Source organism: Haliotis rufescens, unplaced genomic scaffold, assembly GCF_023055435.1.
Source record: "Haliotis rufescens isolate VD_foot unplaced genomic scaffold, xgHalRufe1.0.p SCAF_9, whole genome shotgun sequence".
Lineage (NCBI taxonomy): Eukaryota > Metazoa > Mollusca > Gastropoda > Lepetellida > Haliotidae > Haliotis > Haliotis rufescens.
In genome coordinates, this window is record NW_025964383.1 from 46279670 (window position 1) to 46297866 (window position 18197).

General features: G+C 39.3%; 1 protein-coding gene across 2 annotated transcripts; it reads left to right on the forward strand.

The window, feature by feature from the left end:
- Positions 1-541: 541 nt before the first annotated feature.
- On the forward strand, positions 542-7338 carry LOC124149957. 2 transcript variants are annotated; one of them, XM_048391483.1, is made up of 4 exons: positions 542-1082; positions 4123-4619; positions 4902-5241; positions 6010-7338. In XM_048391483.1, exons 2-4 carry the CDS (start codon positions 4176-4178, stop codon positions 6810-6812), a joined length of 1587 nt encoding a protein of 528 aa, XP_048247440.1. In that variant the 5' UTR covers positions 542-1082; positions 4123-4175; the 3' UTR covers positions 6813-7338. The 2 variants fall into 2 exon arrangements, with proteins under 2 accessions (XP_048247440.1, XP_046377767.2); XM_046521811.2 differs by having other exon boundaries at positions 544-1082; positions 4172-4619.
- Positions 7339-18197: the final 10859 nt, after the last annotated feature.

Genomic DNA, 18197 nt, shown 5'->3' on the forward strand with positions numbered 1-18197 from the left:
GTCGTGAGACCGTCATCCCAGAGAGCGGAAGGTCGATGGTTCGCTCCCCGGTCGCCTCACGCAAAAAGATGTTATGAGATGTGTGTTTCCCTGCCCGGCGCTCTGCATTAGGGGAGAAAACAAGGACTGGCCATGGTCGGCCCGTAGTCAGTACACCGTGTCTGAGTTGGGTGTTCGTGTTAAAACTGAGACGTGTTGTCATAGCGGGCGGACTAGTTTTTTTTGTGTTTTTTTTGGTCAAATACCGCACTCAACATTATTCCAGCTTAATGACGGCGGTATGTAAATAATCAAGTCTGGACCAGACATCCACTGTCAACCTGTCAACCCGACCCCGTTAGTTGCCTATTACGGCAGGACTCCATGATCTCCGAACATAGTACAACCATAAACACGCGGACACACGGACACACACACACACGGACACACACACACACACAAACACACACACACACACACACACACGCTATATAGTGCAATAATCATGAACGCGATGTTAAACCCTAATTTCACCTCACCTCGCGGTTCAACCTTCAATGTTGTAGATGAATTGCGTTAAACACTGCGCCAAAACACAACCTTCCCTTCGACCATCGTGTTAGGATATGGAAATCCCCACGAAACAGAAATCAGTTCTGCTGACTGTCTGATATACCGATGAACAGCCAAAGGGGATGAGGTAGGTTACATGACATACACGTAGTGTACCATGTGTCCCCCGCTACCCACACAGCCTCAGTCCTGGAGTGTGACACACTGACACCCGCGCCACAGTCAGGTTGCATTTCGCCGGATATCACCATGATTCGGATTCTGTGAAGAATGTGTACCATGTGAGAACAGACCTCGGTTTATCCGGTGAACAGGGTTGCACTGTACGCCTGACTCCCCAACTGAGCTGCTAGGGTGCTACTATCACTGACAGCTGGATACGCCCCTAGCTGAACGATTCCTGGACGCACCCAGTCAATCTGCAGCTGTTACGTGTCAATATTGCCGGGATCAGCAGATGTCCGGGGACGTCCTGCCATCTCCAAACTGGAAGTTCAGGGTTGATTACCAACGTGGTACCACATAGACAGGTAACATTACAAACTTTTATGAAACATATGTGTCCTAACACTTGCATTCAAATTGTTTACAAAAGTAATCGGTTTAGTCATTTGAACAAAATTGTGTACTTTATGCTTTGTTTGTTTATTGTTTAACGCCGCACTCAGCATTATTCCAGCTATATGGCGGCGGTCTGTAAATAATCGAGTGTGGACCAGACAGTCCAGTGATTGAAATCATGAGCATCGATCCACGCAATTGGGATACGATGACATGCATCAACCAAGTCGGGCTAACCTGACCACCCCATCCCGTTAGTCGCCTTTTACGACAAGCATAGTCACCTTTTACGGCAAGCATGGGTTGCTGAAGACCCATATTCTACCCCGGAACTTCACGGGTCGTAAGCTATGTATTTGCATAGATACATACATGTACCATCAATTGCATACACGTTTCATATAATATAATATTTAAGGTCTAGATCCTGACAGATGTAAATACTAATCATTTATCATATGTCAACTGCGTCGTTTAAATGAGGTTGTTTAACGCCACACTAAGTAATATGCCAGCTATATCCATCGGTGTGTTAATAGTCGAGCTTTTGTACTCCAGTGATGTTACGAGCCACGTCACACGCCGATGGGGTACAATGAAGCTCAAGCAACCATATTGCCTGCTGTCTGATCTACTGGACAACATGGGTGTAGAAAGGGAGTCAATCAGTCTTATGAATCAAATGAAACACATATACCAACTCAGTCGGCGAATACTGACCTACTGTGTGTGGATATAGGTAGAATAGTTGTGACACGATTTATCTATGCATTAAGTCGATTGTCCGATTCCGATTATGTCATGATCATGTGTTTATGAATGACTATAAAATAGTGATGACACCAGGTGTATAACTCAACTTTAGCTAAAACTAAGCTATAGCTAAACGCTGTAACGGTCGTTTCATTTCTTTTACAGGTATCTCCAAAGGATCATGTAATTGTTTCACAGTGCAGTGATTAGTGGTGTAACGATACGGCGATACAGTATTGTATACTGATGCACAGCCCACGATACGATGCATCGATTTTGAAAGCATGTATCGTGATACATACGATATTTTTTTTATAACACAGTTTTACTTACGTATTTTCTTGAGTATAGTGCGCACTTTTTCTCTTCAAAAAACAGCTGTGTCGATGATTTTTGATATATTTTCCCCCACGGAAAGACATTACCGTGAGCACGTAACACTGGAAATACCATGTCAACAAATCCATACTGAAGTTCGCAAATTATTCATGTAATTACACTGTCTGGCTAGAAAGTGTTCTTTGTATATTTGGACTTATGTTTGTAACTTATTTCATTAATTTTATTCAAAATTCCTTTTAATATTGTTTAATAAATTTCGGCGAAATTGTGCGTGAAGCGATCGGAAGATCGCACAACTCACCGTTATTAACAGCAACCACGGTCAGGTTACCGCTATTGACGCCTTGAAACAAACTCTAGTTGACAGAGAATGATACATATATCATAAATGCCATACTTTGATTCGTTTAAAGCCATATTTGTTATTGTTGGACGATTCTATGTCAACACGTAATTCTCGCGATCACGCGCACGGGAGCCTTGACAGTGACTGGTCAGACTGGTTCCAAGTAAAAAATAATACCCGGCAATAGCGATCAGCTGCTTCGCTTAGGGTTATTATTATTTTAGATATGTTTAGTAAAAGCTGCATCTAAATTAACAAGATATTGGAATATATTATTCCTGATAAAAAAAATAGTTTCAGATACAACTTTTGCCGATCCCTGCATTAAAATCCTGTTAAGTTATATCATTTGGTGTGTCTTGACCGAATCACCGGTAGATTTAAAAAAAACGTGTGTACTGCTGATTGCTGTGTCCGGCGAAGTTTACGAGAAAATACACAAGGTAATCTTAATCCCTGGATATAAAACAATGCCTAGCTGAACAAAAAATACAATTTAAACGGTAAATCAACATGTCTGGTAATTTTTTATCTCAAATTTCGAATTTGTACTGACGAAGTTTCTCATCACCCGTTCGTTTGCCGGACTTCGCTGAAGGGGTACGGTGTATTTTTTTTCTGCGCATAATATTCAAATTTCTTTTTTTCCAAAATATTGAACCCGCTAGAGGGGGGTGAGCACTATACTCAAGAAAATACGGTACTTTTAAACATGAAATACGTTAAACAGTTTCAATTTTGTTGTTTCAGTAAAACATACTGTATTGCTGACAAGATGCTATAACAGTAAATAAACACCTTAAATCTTCTTCAACTGTACTTGTCACATCTTTTAGAGAGCAGAAAGACATCAACTTGGCTTAGCTTGTACCAGTAAACACTATCGTGATACGTATCGTATCGCGACCCCTGTATCGCGATACGTATCGTATCGCGACCCTCCCGTATCGTTACACCTCTAGCAGTGATGTAAGTTTTCTGATGATAAACGTTGTCTGATAGTATGAAAGCAAACTGATTAAAACCAACCGTCATTGATCTCTGATTTGGACCATTCTATCATCCTTTCCAATATTAGCAAAGAGTTTACGTATATTTTGTTATTTTGTCATGGTAGAATGACAATGAACCAACCGACATTGTTAGCGAATCTATGCTGGAAACATCTAAATTCAAAGCAGGTTTATTTTGTAACAAATGTTATATTTGGGATAACACTTTCTGAGTAACATACAGATTCTCGCACTTCTTTGGGTGGAGTCCCGTCCGGGATTCGAACCCACACTGCCAGAGTGAGGCACCTAATCGCAAGTGGAAGCCTCGGTGGCTGGGTGGGTGAGATCACTGACTTTGTGTGCTGGCGATTAGATGCCTCAATCCCGGAGGGGACTCAACCCAAAAAAGTACGAGAATCTGTACTTTACTCAGAAAGTGTTATCCCAAATATAACATTTGTTACATTTGACCACTTTCTAAATGGCATTGTGTCTTCATAGGTTTATTTTGACAACATATTTCAGTTGATCTTCACACTCAGACTGTTCACTGCCGCAATCGTTAATTTTCAGCTAGATACGCCCTCATGCGTCAAGTCACTTTCAACATCTAATCTTACAGCACCATGGACAGAGCCTCCGTCCAGAAGCTCGTTGCTGATATACTGCGATGCATTCAGGACGAGGAACGGAAGAAGCAGGAGGTGATGGACGCTCTGAAGCACCTAGCAGATGAACTGGATGTCAAGCAACGAGACATGAACATCGCCAAGACTGCCTTCGCATCAGGTGGGATCGCAGCTACGGGCTTAACTGTCGCAGGAATAGCAGCAGCCCCATTCACCTTTGGAGCATCCCTAGGGATGACCGCAGCGGGCGTTGCTCTTGGTGTGTCCAGTGGTCTTGGTGGACTGGCGACAACCATTGCTGACAAGATCATCAACAGCAAGACGATGACAGAAGCTCAAGCCAAGATTGATGACTATCAGAAAACTGTTACAGACTTGGCCAGCCTCCTTGAGAGTGTGAATTCCAATAACAGCCATGAACTTCGCAATAGGATCACTGAAGTAATCTTTTAAATATTTGAATGTTTTTCTGTCAGTTTGTAATCTTTCGTTTTAGTTATCGACTTAGTATTTTAACCTCCCTTCAGCGACTTAATCGCGTGTCTGTTAGAGCAGCAAGGTTATACTTTCAGAATTGAGATGACAAGGTAGAACATACAGGGATCAAACTGTGAAGAATTATAAAGGAGTTTAATGTAACCTCTTGGCTAAATGGGAATTTATTTATATCAAACATAACTTGATCAGAAGTCGGTAAAAAGAGCAACATACTTTCAACTACAGGAAATCGACAGCCTGGGAGAAAGTGAGAGTCAGGTGACCCTGGAACTGATCCTCAGTGGGCTGAAGACAGCAGCAGAGGCGGGCGGATCTGCTGCCAGGACAACAGCTGTTGTAGGGGCAGTCGCAGCTCGGACCACGTTGGCAGTGGGGAAGACGATGATGGACGTGATGGAGACGGGGGCCAAAGCCATGAAGGTCGGGGGAGTTGTGCTGTCGGTGTTGACTGTGCCACTGGATCTGCACACTATGATCTCCAACAGCATAAAGATCCACAAGAACACGCCATCTGAAACTGCAGTGGAGATCCGAAATATGGCAATACATTTGGGGAAAATGAATGGTTTGTGCTTTCCATTGTCACTGCCTGCTGTTATGATAAATGTCTGCTTTACGTCAAAACAAACATGCAAGTTCATTTGCATAGAATCAGTGATAACCTGCAAGATAAATTGAATTTAGAAAAGAGCCTAGTAATTGACTAGTGGAGTTAATGTCACAGTTATTGTCCTTCCCCTTTCCAGCTGTATAGCATTAGTCACTTCAAGTACATGTAGTAACTGTAAGTGTTGAAATACTTTCAAAATGGTTCATGGTTGTCTGTTAGGACTTATGACTTGACTATTGAATTTGACTTACTTGACTTTTGAAAAGGGGCCCTCTTGAAGAGGTTTAGTGAAAACGATTTCTGTATGCACGTGTGTTGCGAGTTTATTGGGAAATTATCTAGATATACTAGGACACAAACTATCTTGTTTTGACCAAAAAAAATGCCGCTTCTAATAAAACAGAAGGACACATACGTTAATCGTAATATTGATTTGATTTGTGTGATGTGAATCAGCACTATTGTTTAGACTATTAATCGTATGTGAGCCAATCCGAAACGAACACTCATAGGACAAAACACATTTCCCTCGATTCATCTAACAGCAAGTTAGCATGTGGTGACTTTACTGGCCGTAAATTCGTGATGTCTGGGCAGGTTAACCGACACCATGTCATGTTGATATTGAGCCTAAACCGTATATTGGTAACTTTTCAAGGTAATTTCTTGTTTGTAATGGTATTTTCAAATGGTAATTAATTAGTTGTTTATTTCTTTCCTCAGCTGAAATTCGACGAGAACGCCTGATACAGATAGTAGACAAAGTACCCACTGATGTCACTGAACTCGCCAAGAAGTATGATACATGCAACTACCTTCCTACATTGCTCAAGCTGTTCTGTATCTGTGTGCAGGTCTCCGCCATTGTGTTCGTTATACTTGTTCCACTGACATGTGTTTTAATGGATGTTTGGTTTTCAACTTCTGCCTTCTTGAAGTCATGTGCAACAACTGTAGTTGTGTGTGGACTAGTCAATCTTGTGTTAGAAATGTACTTGATTATTTCAAATAATTCCATTTGGGATGATGTGGAGTCGAAACTTGACAAATTTGTAAATGCAATTACGTTTGTCACCCGCATGGATGACGATGATGATTTCCGAGTTGAAGTGCGTTCATTACATTGTACAATTCAAGGCAAGATCCATGCTGGGGAGTATATGAAATGTATCAATGGTGAGTTTATATTGATTGCAGTAACATTGATCCTCGATGTCTGCCTTTTTCTGCATTGCGGACAAGGAGAGGCTACGGAAACCGCAGTCTTGAATTTCAAGACATCCAAAGACGCTGCCAAATCTCTGGCAGTCTACACCAATAACCATCATATGGTTGGACTCGGTGGACTGATGTTTGGTGTTCTCTCTTTACCGATATCACTGTTTCTCCTGCAATCCTTGAGTTCAACAGTTCGTGGCCTTAAGAAATCAAAAGTAGCTGAGGCTATGGAGGATCTTGGGGAGGATTTCAGACATCGCTTTAACAAACTTCTCGTTCAAGCTGATTATAATTCGACTCCAGTTTAAACATAGATACCGAGGCTATATTAAAAACAGAAATACAGACCAGCGTGAAATGCATTGTCAATGCAATAAAACAGCATATGTTTTATACCAATTAGCTAGTCGGAGAGGGGGGATCGGAATGGCCGAAATCGTCCCATATGCACCATGCTTGCCTAAAGACATCAAATCGAGTGTCACTAATTATATGGCTAGATCACATCGTCAGACTCTACACAGTGAGACGCTGTTTGTCCAGACAAACTTTCAGGTGAAAACGACCGAATTAAGAAATGACCGGATAAACAAATCATGAGTACATTGTAACTGTATTAGGACGTCCCCACCAGGAATCAGGCTGATTACGATGTGTCCAGACTGTTTCACTGTGTAGTGTAATCCCCACCCCTTAATGTTCATCCTACTTCAATCATGTTCTCCTTATTTGTTCATGTTTATCCTACAATTGGCAATTGACTAGAGATTTCTTATAATTATGAAATGGGTTAAATTGCATTTTAATTAGAAATATTAAACTGTAATGACCTCACGTCTTATTACTTTCAGTATCCATATACATACTATATCGACCGCCTCTGTTGTCTAGTAATGGAGCGTGCGGCCAGAGGGCGGAAGGTTCGGGGTTCGATTACTCAAAGACGTTAAAAGTTGGTACTTGTTGCATTGTTACCCTGCTTGGCGCTTGGCATTGAGGGGCTTAAAGAACTACTGGTCGGCTCGGAGTTAATGGGCTGTTCATGTTAAACTGCGGTATGGTGTCTCGTTGGGCAAGAACTAAAGAATTTTTATACGTTTCAACTAGTACAAGCAGACACACACACACACACACACACACACACACACACACACACACACACACACACACCTGCATGCAAGTCGCTATATGAGTGCACTAATCATGTGGCTTGTGGCTGAGAGTCGCACAGGCCAAACTGCTGTGACGACTCGATGCTCACTCATACCTTGTTGACACACAATAGATCATATTCTAAGATTCGACCTAACGACCACCATATCCTGGCACAGCTAACGAACGAAACGCAGTGAGACGCCAAATCAATCGGGCCAACTCCACGGTAACTGCTTCTGTTAACTTTGCATTTAAATTCTGCAAGAGGTTAAATGTTACATTTTCGATATCTCTAGACTGCATTTCAGAAATAGTCAGGTGAGCTACAGGACATTGTGGCCTAAGTTTCCTGACTAACACTGTGCTTGGCATGACTAACACACCAAACGCAACTGACAAACACGGGAAATCGGCATTTAAATCATGTTGACATACACAGGGTAATAGAAACTAGAACAGATGTTCGTGGTGAAATGATAATGGGTTATGCAGTGTATACAGATGAACACTGAAAAATAGCATACAGCAGTCGTATATCACATATAATGTACCTTTTTATAAAATCCTTGTCTAAGAATATTACAGTCTATTCTCTTGGGAGCATACTGGAGCGGCGGGGCAGCCTAGTGCTAAAAGCTCGCTCGTCATGCCGAAGACCTGGGTTCGATTCCCTACATGGGTACAATTTATTGTATCCCCTCAATGATATTCCGGTAATATTGCTAAAAGCAGCAAAAAAACATACTCACTCACTAACTCACGTGTAGCTCATGTTACATACGTGTGAAGGTTTTAAAGACAATCGCACATGTATATACAAAACGTATATGCGTAGTGTAAAATTATTGTCCCCGTGACAGTGGCACATGAGTCCATCTATATTGAAGTAATTAATATCAACTAGTGTTTTAATTCCTTGATTGTTTTTGATTATTAATATTGGTTAATATTTCGTACAAACACTCGTGACCAAAGTGATGGCATAAATCCTGCATGGAATCATGCAGGAAGCAAAAGCACTGTAAGTCCCCATGATCCCCAGTTAGGTGGTCTAGCTTTGGTTATTAGTGGTCTATAGCCATGTTTTAATTGATAAGACTTAATCTATGTATACCTATATGGTTTTTAAAAATTATTATCTGGTTTGTTTTATATAAAACTGTGATATATCTTACTATTTTACTGTCCTTTGTCGACAGATATTTTACATCTAATACCTTGTTCTCATCGCTATTTGGCTGAAATATTGCCGATGCGATGTAAAATTTAACTCACTCACTCTCTGTATGTGAGTTACAAGAGTGTAGTGCAACACATTTGGTGACACAAATTCCACAACGACGCAATGAACGTGTAGTGTTACAAACTACACAACAAGCTATGCTGAGAACGTGAAATTACTTCTTTCATTGCTGCATGTGAATGCAATCGACTTGAATGCTTTGTATACACCCACTGTGGCCAAACCGCCATCAAGTGAAATATAGCGGTGAAATTACAAAGCTTGTATCGAGAACGCCATCAAAAGAACAAAGAACACACAGAGAGCAACTGGGGCAACAAAAAGGCGCAATCCATTGTACCTGTTATATTCATTTCTTCATTGTATGAAAGGCCATAAGCCCACATACAACGGAGTTACATAACATATTTTATAAGATACAAAGTCACATCGTAACAAAAAACCCATGATGTATGTACAAAGACAGTTGATTTTGTGTTAGAAGATCCTTGCAGGACAGTAATGAAGACAATGTTAGCATTAAGATGAGTTAATGACCACTGCAGTAAGTACTTCGCGTCTTAGATTTTCGTAAAAAGGGCAAATAAGCATAAAATGGAATTCATCTTCGACAACACCTGCACCGTAAGTTTGATAAATAAGATTCTGGTTCAAGCAGTGACTTGAACTTACGATAAGTATCATATCTTGAACTTTCGTAAATATCTGAATGCCATTTCTGATGCAACATATCAATGGCATGCATACGAAAGTACTTAATGAAAACATTTGGATTACCAATTGTCTGGGACAGCTAAATGAAACCAAAGCCATATGTTAAAAGCAATGCACGTATACATGAAGGCCATGTGTTCTTTCCAAGACTATCGAGGTGTACAAGCATGTTGTAGGCTTTCTCAGGTAAACGGTGTTCAGGCATAATTATTATTTTACACCAATACTTCAAGCAACGAGTGTAAGATATAATGTACAATGGGAATCTCCTGCATTCTCCATAAACTGTATTACTTGGTATTGACAAAAACCTTTTACAAGCGAGGAGATGAACCTTTTCATTTGTACAGAACTATTAACAACCCCATATCTCAGACCCATAAAGTAAAATAGGTTGTATTTGAGAATCAAATAATTTAAAATACATTTTCAGTGAAATAACTCCAAGCGTCCACGCTACGAAATATAACAATATTTGTTATACACTGAGTTTCCATTTATCTGAATATTGCGAAAATAGGTCAAGCTGCTTCTCTAGACCAATAATAGTACCAGACATCAAAATCTCGTCATCTGCAAAAAGCAGCATGAAAAGTTCTAATATGTTAGAGAAGAGCTAGACGCTCAACATATCACTCATTTATAGAAAATGAAAAAAGTAAAGGAATTGAAACACATCCTTGACATAAGCCTATCGGACAATCCAAAAAGTCACTTTTAGTATCACCACAGCGAACACATGATTTTATTATTGCATACATTGATTTAACAATGGCGAGCATTTTGCCTCCTAAACCCTTATTTTTCAAACAGCTCTACAATTTAGTTCTATTTACAGAATCAAATGCCTGTTTAAAATAAAAAAAGGCCACATATTTCTCAATGACTGCATACGAAGTATATGTGTGGTCAAAAGTCGAACAGTCCTTTTTAAATCCTGCTTGTGTTTCAGGGATCAAATCTCTCATATTTGACAACAGTGTTGATCTATTGTTGATGATAGAAGTAAATGCTTTACCAAAAATACTCGTGAGAGATATAACCCGGTAATTGTCAGGATTGTTTACATTACCATTCTTTAATAACGGGATAAGGATAGATTTTGGCCAGACAGAAGGAAAAACACCTGTATCCAAAATTTGAGTGAAACTTTTAACCAGATAAGGCATAATATCAGCTAATGAGTACTTTAAACATTTCAGCTATAACACAATCAACCCCATCATATTTACCAGTTTTAAAGCGAGATAAAGCATTAAATATTTCCGTCTCCGTGATAGGCGATTCCAACAGAAGCATATCAACATCACTAAAATTTTCACTGACGCCATCAAAGCACTCATTGTCTACCATATATATAGAATCTTCCTTTGAGAATAACTTCTTGAAATGATGTAACCTTTCTGTTGGGGATACAGTTCCTCTTGGGATAAAATTTCTCTGAAGAGAATGTATAGTTTTCCCAAAAAAAATCGGACTGTGTAAAGTGCTGTTTATTTGGACTAGCCATGACAATTTAAGATCATATTTGAACTTCCTACAAAAGATTTTATACACATTTCTCAGTTTACAGTAGCGTTTTGTGTTGCATTTACTGCGGCAACGCCTATACCTTCTGAGAGCCTTCCTGGATTCAGATCTTGCTGCCCTACAAGCCATATTCAACTTTGGCTTATCGTGTTTATTTTCACCATATTTAGTTTCTTCATCCAGGACGCCGAGTCCAGAACATACTGTACCAAATATGTAATCCCCTCCTCTGCATTAGCTACAATTTTTACCATCAAGGAATTTTCATGAATATGCAAGGACCCTCTAAGTGCTGTGATAAAACTACTTTCTTTCGATTCGTTCCATGAAAGTGTACTATTCATAGAGACATAATCCTCACAGTCTAAACTATGTATGGCACGATTGCTACAAGGAAACCTGCAGGATAACTCAAGAGGGAAATGGTCTGAATCTGATCGATCACCAACATTTAACATATCTACATACTGAAAAAAAATCAACAGATGCAATAAGATAATCAACAACACTAGAACCAGTATCTCCTACAAACGTAAACTCGCCTGCTCTATCACCATTAACTCTCCCATTTAGTATAAACATACGAAGAACAAAGCATAGATTCAATAAAATGCGCCCGAATCTATTGATAGTGTAATCGTGAGATACACGCTGTTCAACAGCGGCATTGTCTACATCAATGTATAAATCATCATGTCCAAAGTCATCACTGTTCTCAGAAATGGGATTATTTTCCCTGCCTGTGCGGGCATTAAAATCACCGCAGAGTAGCATGTGTGAAGAAGTGAGACCTGTTACATTTATGATCAACAAATACGATATGTTCGAAAGATGTCATTTCATGCTGTGATTATATAAATCCTTTCCAGATTTTACTAACACTGGTTGCTTGAACATAGACATCCAGTGTAATACATAGACAGCCAGCGTTGTGCATCCTACCCGTGAAGATCCGGGGTAGAATAGGTCTTCAGCAACCATGCCTGCCGTTAAAGGTGAATATGCTTGTCATAAGAGGCGACGAACGGGATCGGGTGGTCAGGCTCGCGGAGATAGTTGATGCATGTCATTGCAAACCAATCAACGATGTATTAGTGATTACTGTTTTCGCTAGTGACCCTGACGATTCTTCTTCGATTCCACATATAGGTATAATATGAGAATCCCCGCTGTGATTTGGCTTGGAATGCTACGAGTGGCGTCACTTCACACTCACTCCTCGTATTAGTCATGTTAACTAACTTATAACATATAATTTGTGAAAGCCATTCATCTTTGTGTACCCGCTGTGAATTGGCTGGGAACTATTACGAGTGGCGTCACATCACACTCACTCTCCGGTGTTAGTCATATTAACTAACTATCCTGTATTTCTATATTTCCGTCCGGTGTCAAGATGTCCTGTTCTCACGTCATCATCAACATACACCTTTCAGGATTTAATATTCTTCTTTCACCACAACGTTTCAACAGTTAGTCATTCCTTCATAGAGCACGTGTCATCTCTTTAGATGAATGGGCACTAAGGTTACCGCCTGTCAATCTTGCTCCTGGGAAGATCGGGACATGGAAAAGGCTCTCTAAGAAACATCATTCTAGTAAGGAAAGCACCTCGACAGTCTCGACTATAAGGCATACAAGTGAATGTGATGAAACAACGACTGCGGTTAACCGCTGTTTCACTGAACTCCTGAAGGAGGTTTTACAACCATACATTACGTTCTGCAGAACAGTCAGATACATGTGTTATATGTGAAACGGTACTATAACAAAGTAATCTTTGCAAAGCAAATATTTGTATTTTTTTCACACGGGACAAACTTTAGCATTGAGATTTATCCTTTCTCTTATGAAATCGTGCTTGTCTTCTGTACTGTCCTTGCCGTTGCGGTTGTCGTTGGTGTCACAGCAACAGGCTCAGACGCTGCCACAGCCTAAGACACAGCCTCAGACAGCAACAGGCACCGACACAACCACAGCCTCAGACAACGCCCCAGCATCAGACACGACCGCAGACTCAGACACAGTCGCACAGTCACTGACACATGCAAACATTTTCACGGCCATTGCTGCAGTCAAAGCCTCACACAGACAGACACATACAGGCAGAGTTACTCACGACCTTTTCTCTCCCACGAACGTTTAATTCATGTCTGTAAATTACATTTAACAGCATATTCGAAAATCTTAATTTCTTAAAAAAATAACAGTTCCCTCTCTCACACAATGCTGCCAGCCACACAAAGATCCAATGGTCGGCCCCCTCAGACAAATATGGTATTTCACGAGATCCTTTTAGTGCCAAAGTGTCCTTAATTACTTACTTCTACTGACGCACTGGCTGCTGTCTGTCTTCCCATCCACTCTCACGGCGCCATTCAGGTCGACGGATTTACTCTCGCCAAGCTTCCGGAAGTGCAGGTTCATCAACATGAGGCGGATGAATACAATCATCACCGGGTGGGTGTGTTGGTTCTCCACGTGCATCTAGCCAACATACACCGCAATACCTGAACAAAAACACATTATTCTAAACTCAGATGCTATGTGTCGGTTGTCATATAAGTGTGTGTGACGATATAATGTTTGACTCCGCAGTCAAGAATATTCGAGCTATAAATAGGCTACATGTGAAATTTGAGTATAGAGAAGACAAAGCTGTAATTATTGAAATTATACACATTATACTTGGTCGATTGCATTCCATCGCCGATTATTTTTTCAGCACTGCCTTCAACTCCCCAATCCTGGGTTGTTTTGATAAAATACCAAAAACGCCTATATTTCAGATCTAAAGAAAGTAGGAAACAGTCATCAAAGGTGCTGCAATGTAATGTTGCTTCTGTTGTGCCCGTCAGAAACATATGATTGTGTGTTAGATTCCCGGTTCGTCCCAATGATGTTTCTAGGTTTGTCAGCACCAAACCTGGTCTCATAGTTTACATATATATCTAAAAGACTTTTGGACACATCCCTAAATACATCAATTTTGAACTCTTCTTCTATTTTGCATGTGTAAATAAATGTTTATATTGCAATAAAAGCAGCAAACCTATTGCCATAATCATAATATATCTGTGTTAAAAGCATATGGTCTATTTAAAATTCCAACTATATAATATGTTTATAAAGAACAAACAAATGATGATGTCAGGTGGTAATGAAAATGTGAGTGTATCCTGGCCCACTGGTGGCACCCATCACAAACACATGAAAAGGCAAGCCAAATGTTCACTTAAAAAGACAGTGAACATAATATGGTAAAATATGATATAAAATATGCAATTACATTGAACATCAGTTTTGTCACTGCTTTGTCAAATTTGGAAATGTCCTACAATAAAACATTTTGAAAGCTTCACTGAACCCTTGAATGTTGTAACTCTGATCCAACAACTTGAGCAAGAGTCACGGGAGCTCTTTGAAATCTTCGTTGCTCGATTGCACCTCAAACGCTGTGATGCTGCTTGAATGGTGCTCGGCATAAAGGGAAAGTTGACTATTTGGTATGTTTAAGTCATGCATCGTGTCATACAGTCTTGTGGATATTTTTTGTTTTGTTGTTTTGTGAATCTTTATGCATAGATATAAGAGGGTTTTCGCCATTATCTATTTCCCCTCTGGGCAGATATGGTAATGGCGGAAGCCAATATTCTGATTTAGTTAAACTATTCAGTAAAACGCATATTTTTCGTCGGTAGCAGATGTTGATGACAGTGAAGTGAAGCTGCCACATGTGACAACATGTATTGTTGATGCATTTAGCATATTCATAATAAGGAAATATGAAAAAGGTGGTACAATAAAGATTCTCCAATTTAATAGAGTTTCGTGCCCAGATCGCTTAATTCATAATATGTACCTTTTTAATAAGGTTATCCAACATTATCATCAAATTATAAACAAATAACTTTGTCAGCTGCATCAGAAAAAAATCTACGAACGAGATGTGTTCAAGCACTTGCACAAGTATTTTCATGAGAATTCGTTATTGTACAAATACCAAACAGGATTCCAAGACGGCCACTCGACCGCCCAGTAATGAGTAGAATTATAGAATCAAATATGCAAAGCAGTCGATAACAACGAGTTCTATCGTATGGTATTCTGTTTTTCCAAACCATTTTGATAGAGTATGGGGCAGTGAAATATTGTGGTAATTTTATGTAGCTATGAATTAATAGAGTGTTTGGCTGATTACGTAACAGCTCGCAAACAAATATGTCTATTTTAAATGACTCATTGTCTGATACTGAAGTGTTAATAGCTGGTGTACCACAGGGATCTGTCCTAGACCCTTTACTTCCTCTTTCGTGTGTTCATCAATGAGGTGAGGTGAGGGGTCTATCGTCGCGTTCAAAATTACTACACTTATATACTGACATGAATACATGTGTGTGTGTGTGTGTGTGTCTGTGTGTGTGTGTGTGTGTGTGTGTGTGTGTGTGTGTGTGTGTGTGTGTGTGTGTGTGTGTGTGAGCGTTACGCGATCAATTTTGTTTTTCACAAATGGGTTCAAAACTGGCTAACTCTTTACAATCCCAGCAATACACAATCAATTCGTTTTCCAACAAAGATCAGCATACAACTTATTTTTAGAATTTTTTAATACATTAAAAATGTCAAAACATACAAACCCCGGTGGGATAGTATCATCACCAGGCAAGTTGACATGTCAGACATTAAACTACATCACAGTTGATTGATTCAATGGGAAAGCTTAAGTTTATGATCAGTCGTAGTGTGTTGAACAAGATGTATGTACTGTTTATTCAACCACATTTTGAATGTGCATGTGAAAATCAGGTTTGTTGATCTAAAGCTTGAAGCACAAGAATTGTAACTGGTTTACTCATTTGGAAAAGTCTTGAGAGCCCTTATTGAAGCTCACGAGAAGAGTTAAATTGTTTATATTTCATAAAATATACAACAAAATGACACCGTCAAACCTTAAACATCTAGTACCTCACTCTGTCAGTTCAAACACAATATACAACCTTAGAACAGCTAACAACACAACAATGCCTTTATCACATAAACAAACTTGTGAATCCTTGTTTATACCATCACCTATTGAATTGTTGAATACATTACCCATTCAACATAGGAATATTGAAATCTTGTAATTGAAATCTCGTTTAAGAACGGACAAATTTACAGTTCCGCTGAATTTCTTGTTTGGTCTCAGAAAAAGTATCATCATGCATACAACATTAATGCATGGTGATTTAAAAATAAATATATTTAGAAAAGTTTTAAACTGCTGACGTCGCGGGCCATGTGAAAACGCATTCTTTGAATTTCCATTAAGTTGGCTAGAACCGAATTGCTACACTCACCATTATTAATTGTGAAAGGTACTTGTGATTTACTTTTCACTCGATGCTATTTGGCAATGCATCAAAGAATCAAAATGATCGAATCACACATTCGCCTTGATTGTTATTTTCTGTTTGTCACCACCATACCAGTGCTCAAGGGTTTCACAAAATGTGTAAATATCTAAAACATGCATCACTTAGATTTTATCTTCCTCATACATCCTGTGATACAACCGCCATACTGACCAAAGAGGTGTATAGTATATGGTAACAGTACCCAGTATGTGCGAGAGTACTGCCTTATGAATTATCTCGCAATCAATATCGATTTTAACACTTAAAGGTATACTGCCTCTGAGTGGAGATAAGCGCAATTTGAAATAACTTTAATCATTATTTTAAATCCTACTCACCCAGACACGTGATTTTCATTATGTCATCAGATACTAATATTTAATTATAATATTCAAATGCACTTTTACTTATAGCAGTACTCTTCAATATTGACAAAGGTACGTTTTTTTCAAGTGTCAGTATGTTTTGCAGTGGAAAGGTTGACAACGTAGATATGATTCAATAGAACCTAACAAGTGAGATAAGATGCGATCAATAAGACCTGTGTTTAATGTCGAAAGTTACCGCACAGAGCGTTATTGCCTTTTGAGACCCTGGGTAAACACTGAGGGAGTCATATATCAGCTTTTCTATTTACTCTGGACGTTAGAAATTACATAAATGCGTATCTTAGCAGGGGAGTTTTCAAAAAGTTGAGGCTTACATGGGTGGAACGTCAGGAGAAAATCAATATCCACGAGCAAGCACTGTGATTGTTTCATAACATGTTTGTCCCGTGGTTTACAGTATCGCATTACAAAATAAGCTGCAGCATAAGACTTGCTCATTTTCAAATATTAAAAAAAAACGCTTCCCGAAAACAACACTGAAGGGTTGAACATGACGAGGTCTAATTTTCATTCACATTAACAACTGACAACTCTCAGTTTTTGTTCTTTGGGGCCAAAAATCGTCCTTAACAAAAAATAACTTTTCCAAGTCTTTCATGTAACATCAACTTTCACCCCTTCACATTATAATACTGAAATATCGAAAAGGTCTGACGGAACTGTAGCCTATAATATGACATTCATGCAAACTTTCAACACAATCACATCATAACACAGCCAAAGTAATGATAAATGTGGACGGCGCATACATCAAAAGGCCGGTTTGGTTGAACGTTATTTAGCTTATGGGAGTAAACACTTTGCCAAACGTGTCTTATAGTATGAGTCTTTCATGCTGATTTATACTGTTATGTTGAAATTTAATACAGGTGTACCCTTATTGAGAAATGTTCGCACTGGCTTCACCTTTAGAGCGCACTGCAATCGATTCACTTTGGAGCATACTGAGAGCAGGGTTGTGTTGTAGGCGAGTAGGGACGAGTTACAGAGACATAAATTGAATAATTTGATTAATTCGTGTTCCATGTGATGCATTCTAAATCCGTCCTTAACAGATGACATTCAAAATTGTGTCAGAGAGAGAGAGAGAGAGAGAGAGAAATTCCGTCACAAAGGTTTTTGAAATGCGATATAATAAGACTTGAGCACTGTATGCAATTATTGTATGCATTTCGCACAGTTGTGTTTGGATAAGCGTTTTCACCAAGTTATATATGTAGTTAGTGCATTCTTGCATACGTGAAAGAGAGGAATACTAGTGTAACT

Excerpts from the sequence above, each read along its gene's own strand:
- LOC124149957 (XM_048391483.1), top strand. The coding sequence starts at position 4,176 with ATGGACAGAGCCTCCGTCCAGAAGCTCGTTGCTGATATACTGCGATGC. Across the intron at positions 4,620-4,901 it reads TTCGCAATAGGATCACTGAA|GAAATCGACAGCCTGGGAGA; the intron begins GTAATCTTTTAA and ends TTTCAACTACAG. Across the intron at positions 5,242-6,009 it reads ACATTTGGGGAAAATGAATG|CTGAAATTCGACGAGAACGC; the intron begins GTTTGTGCTTTC and ends TTCTTTCCTCAG.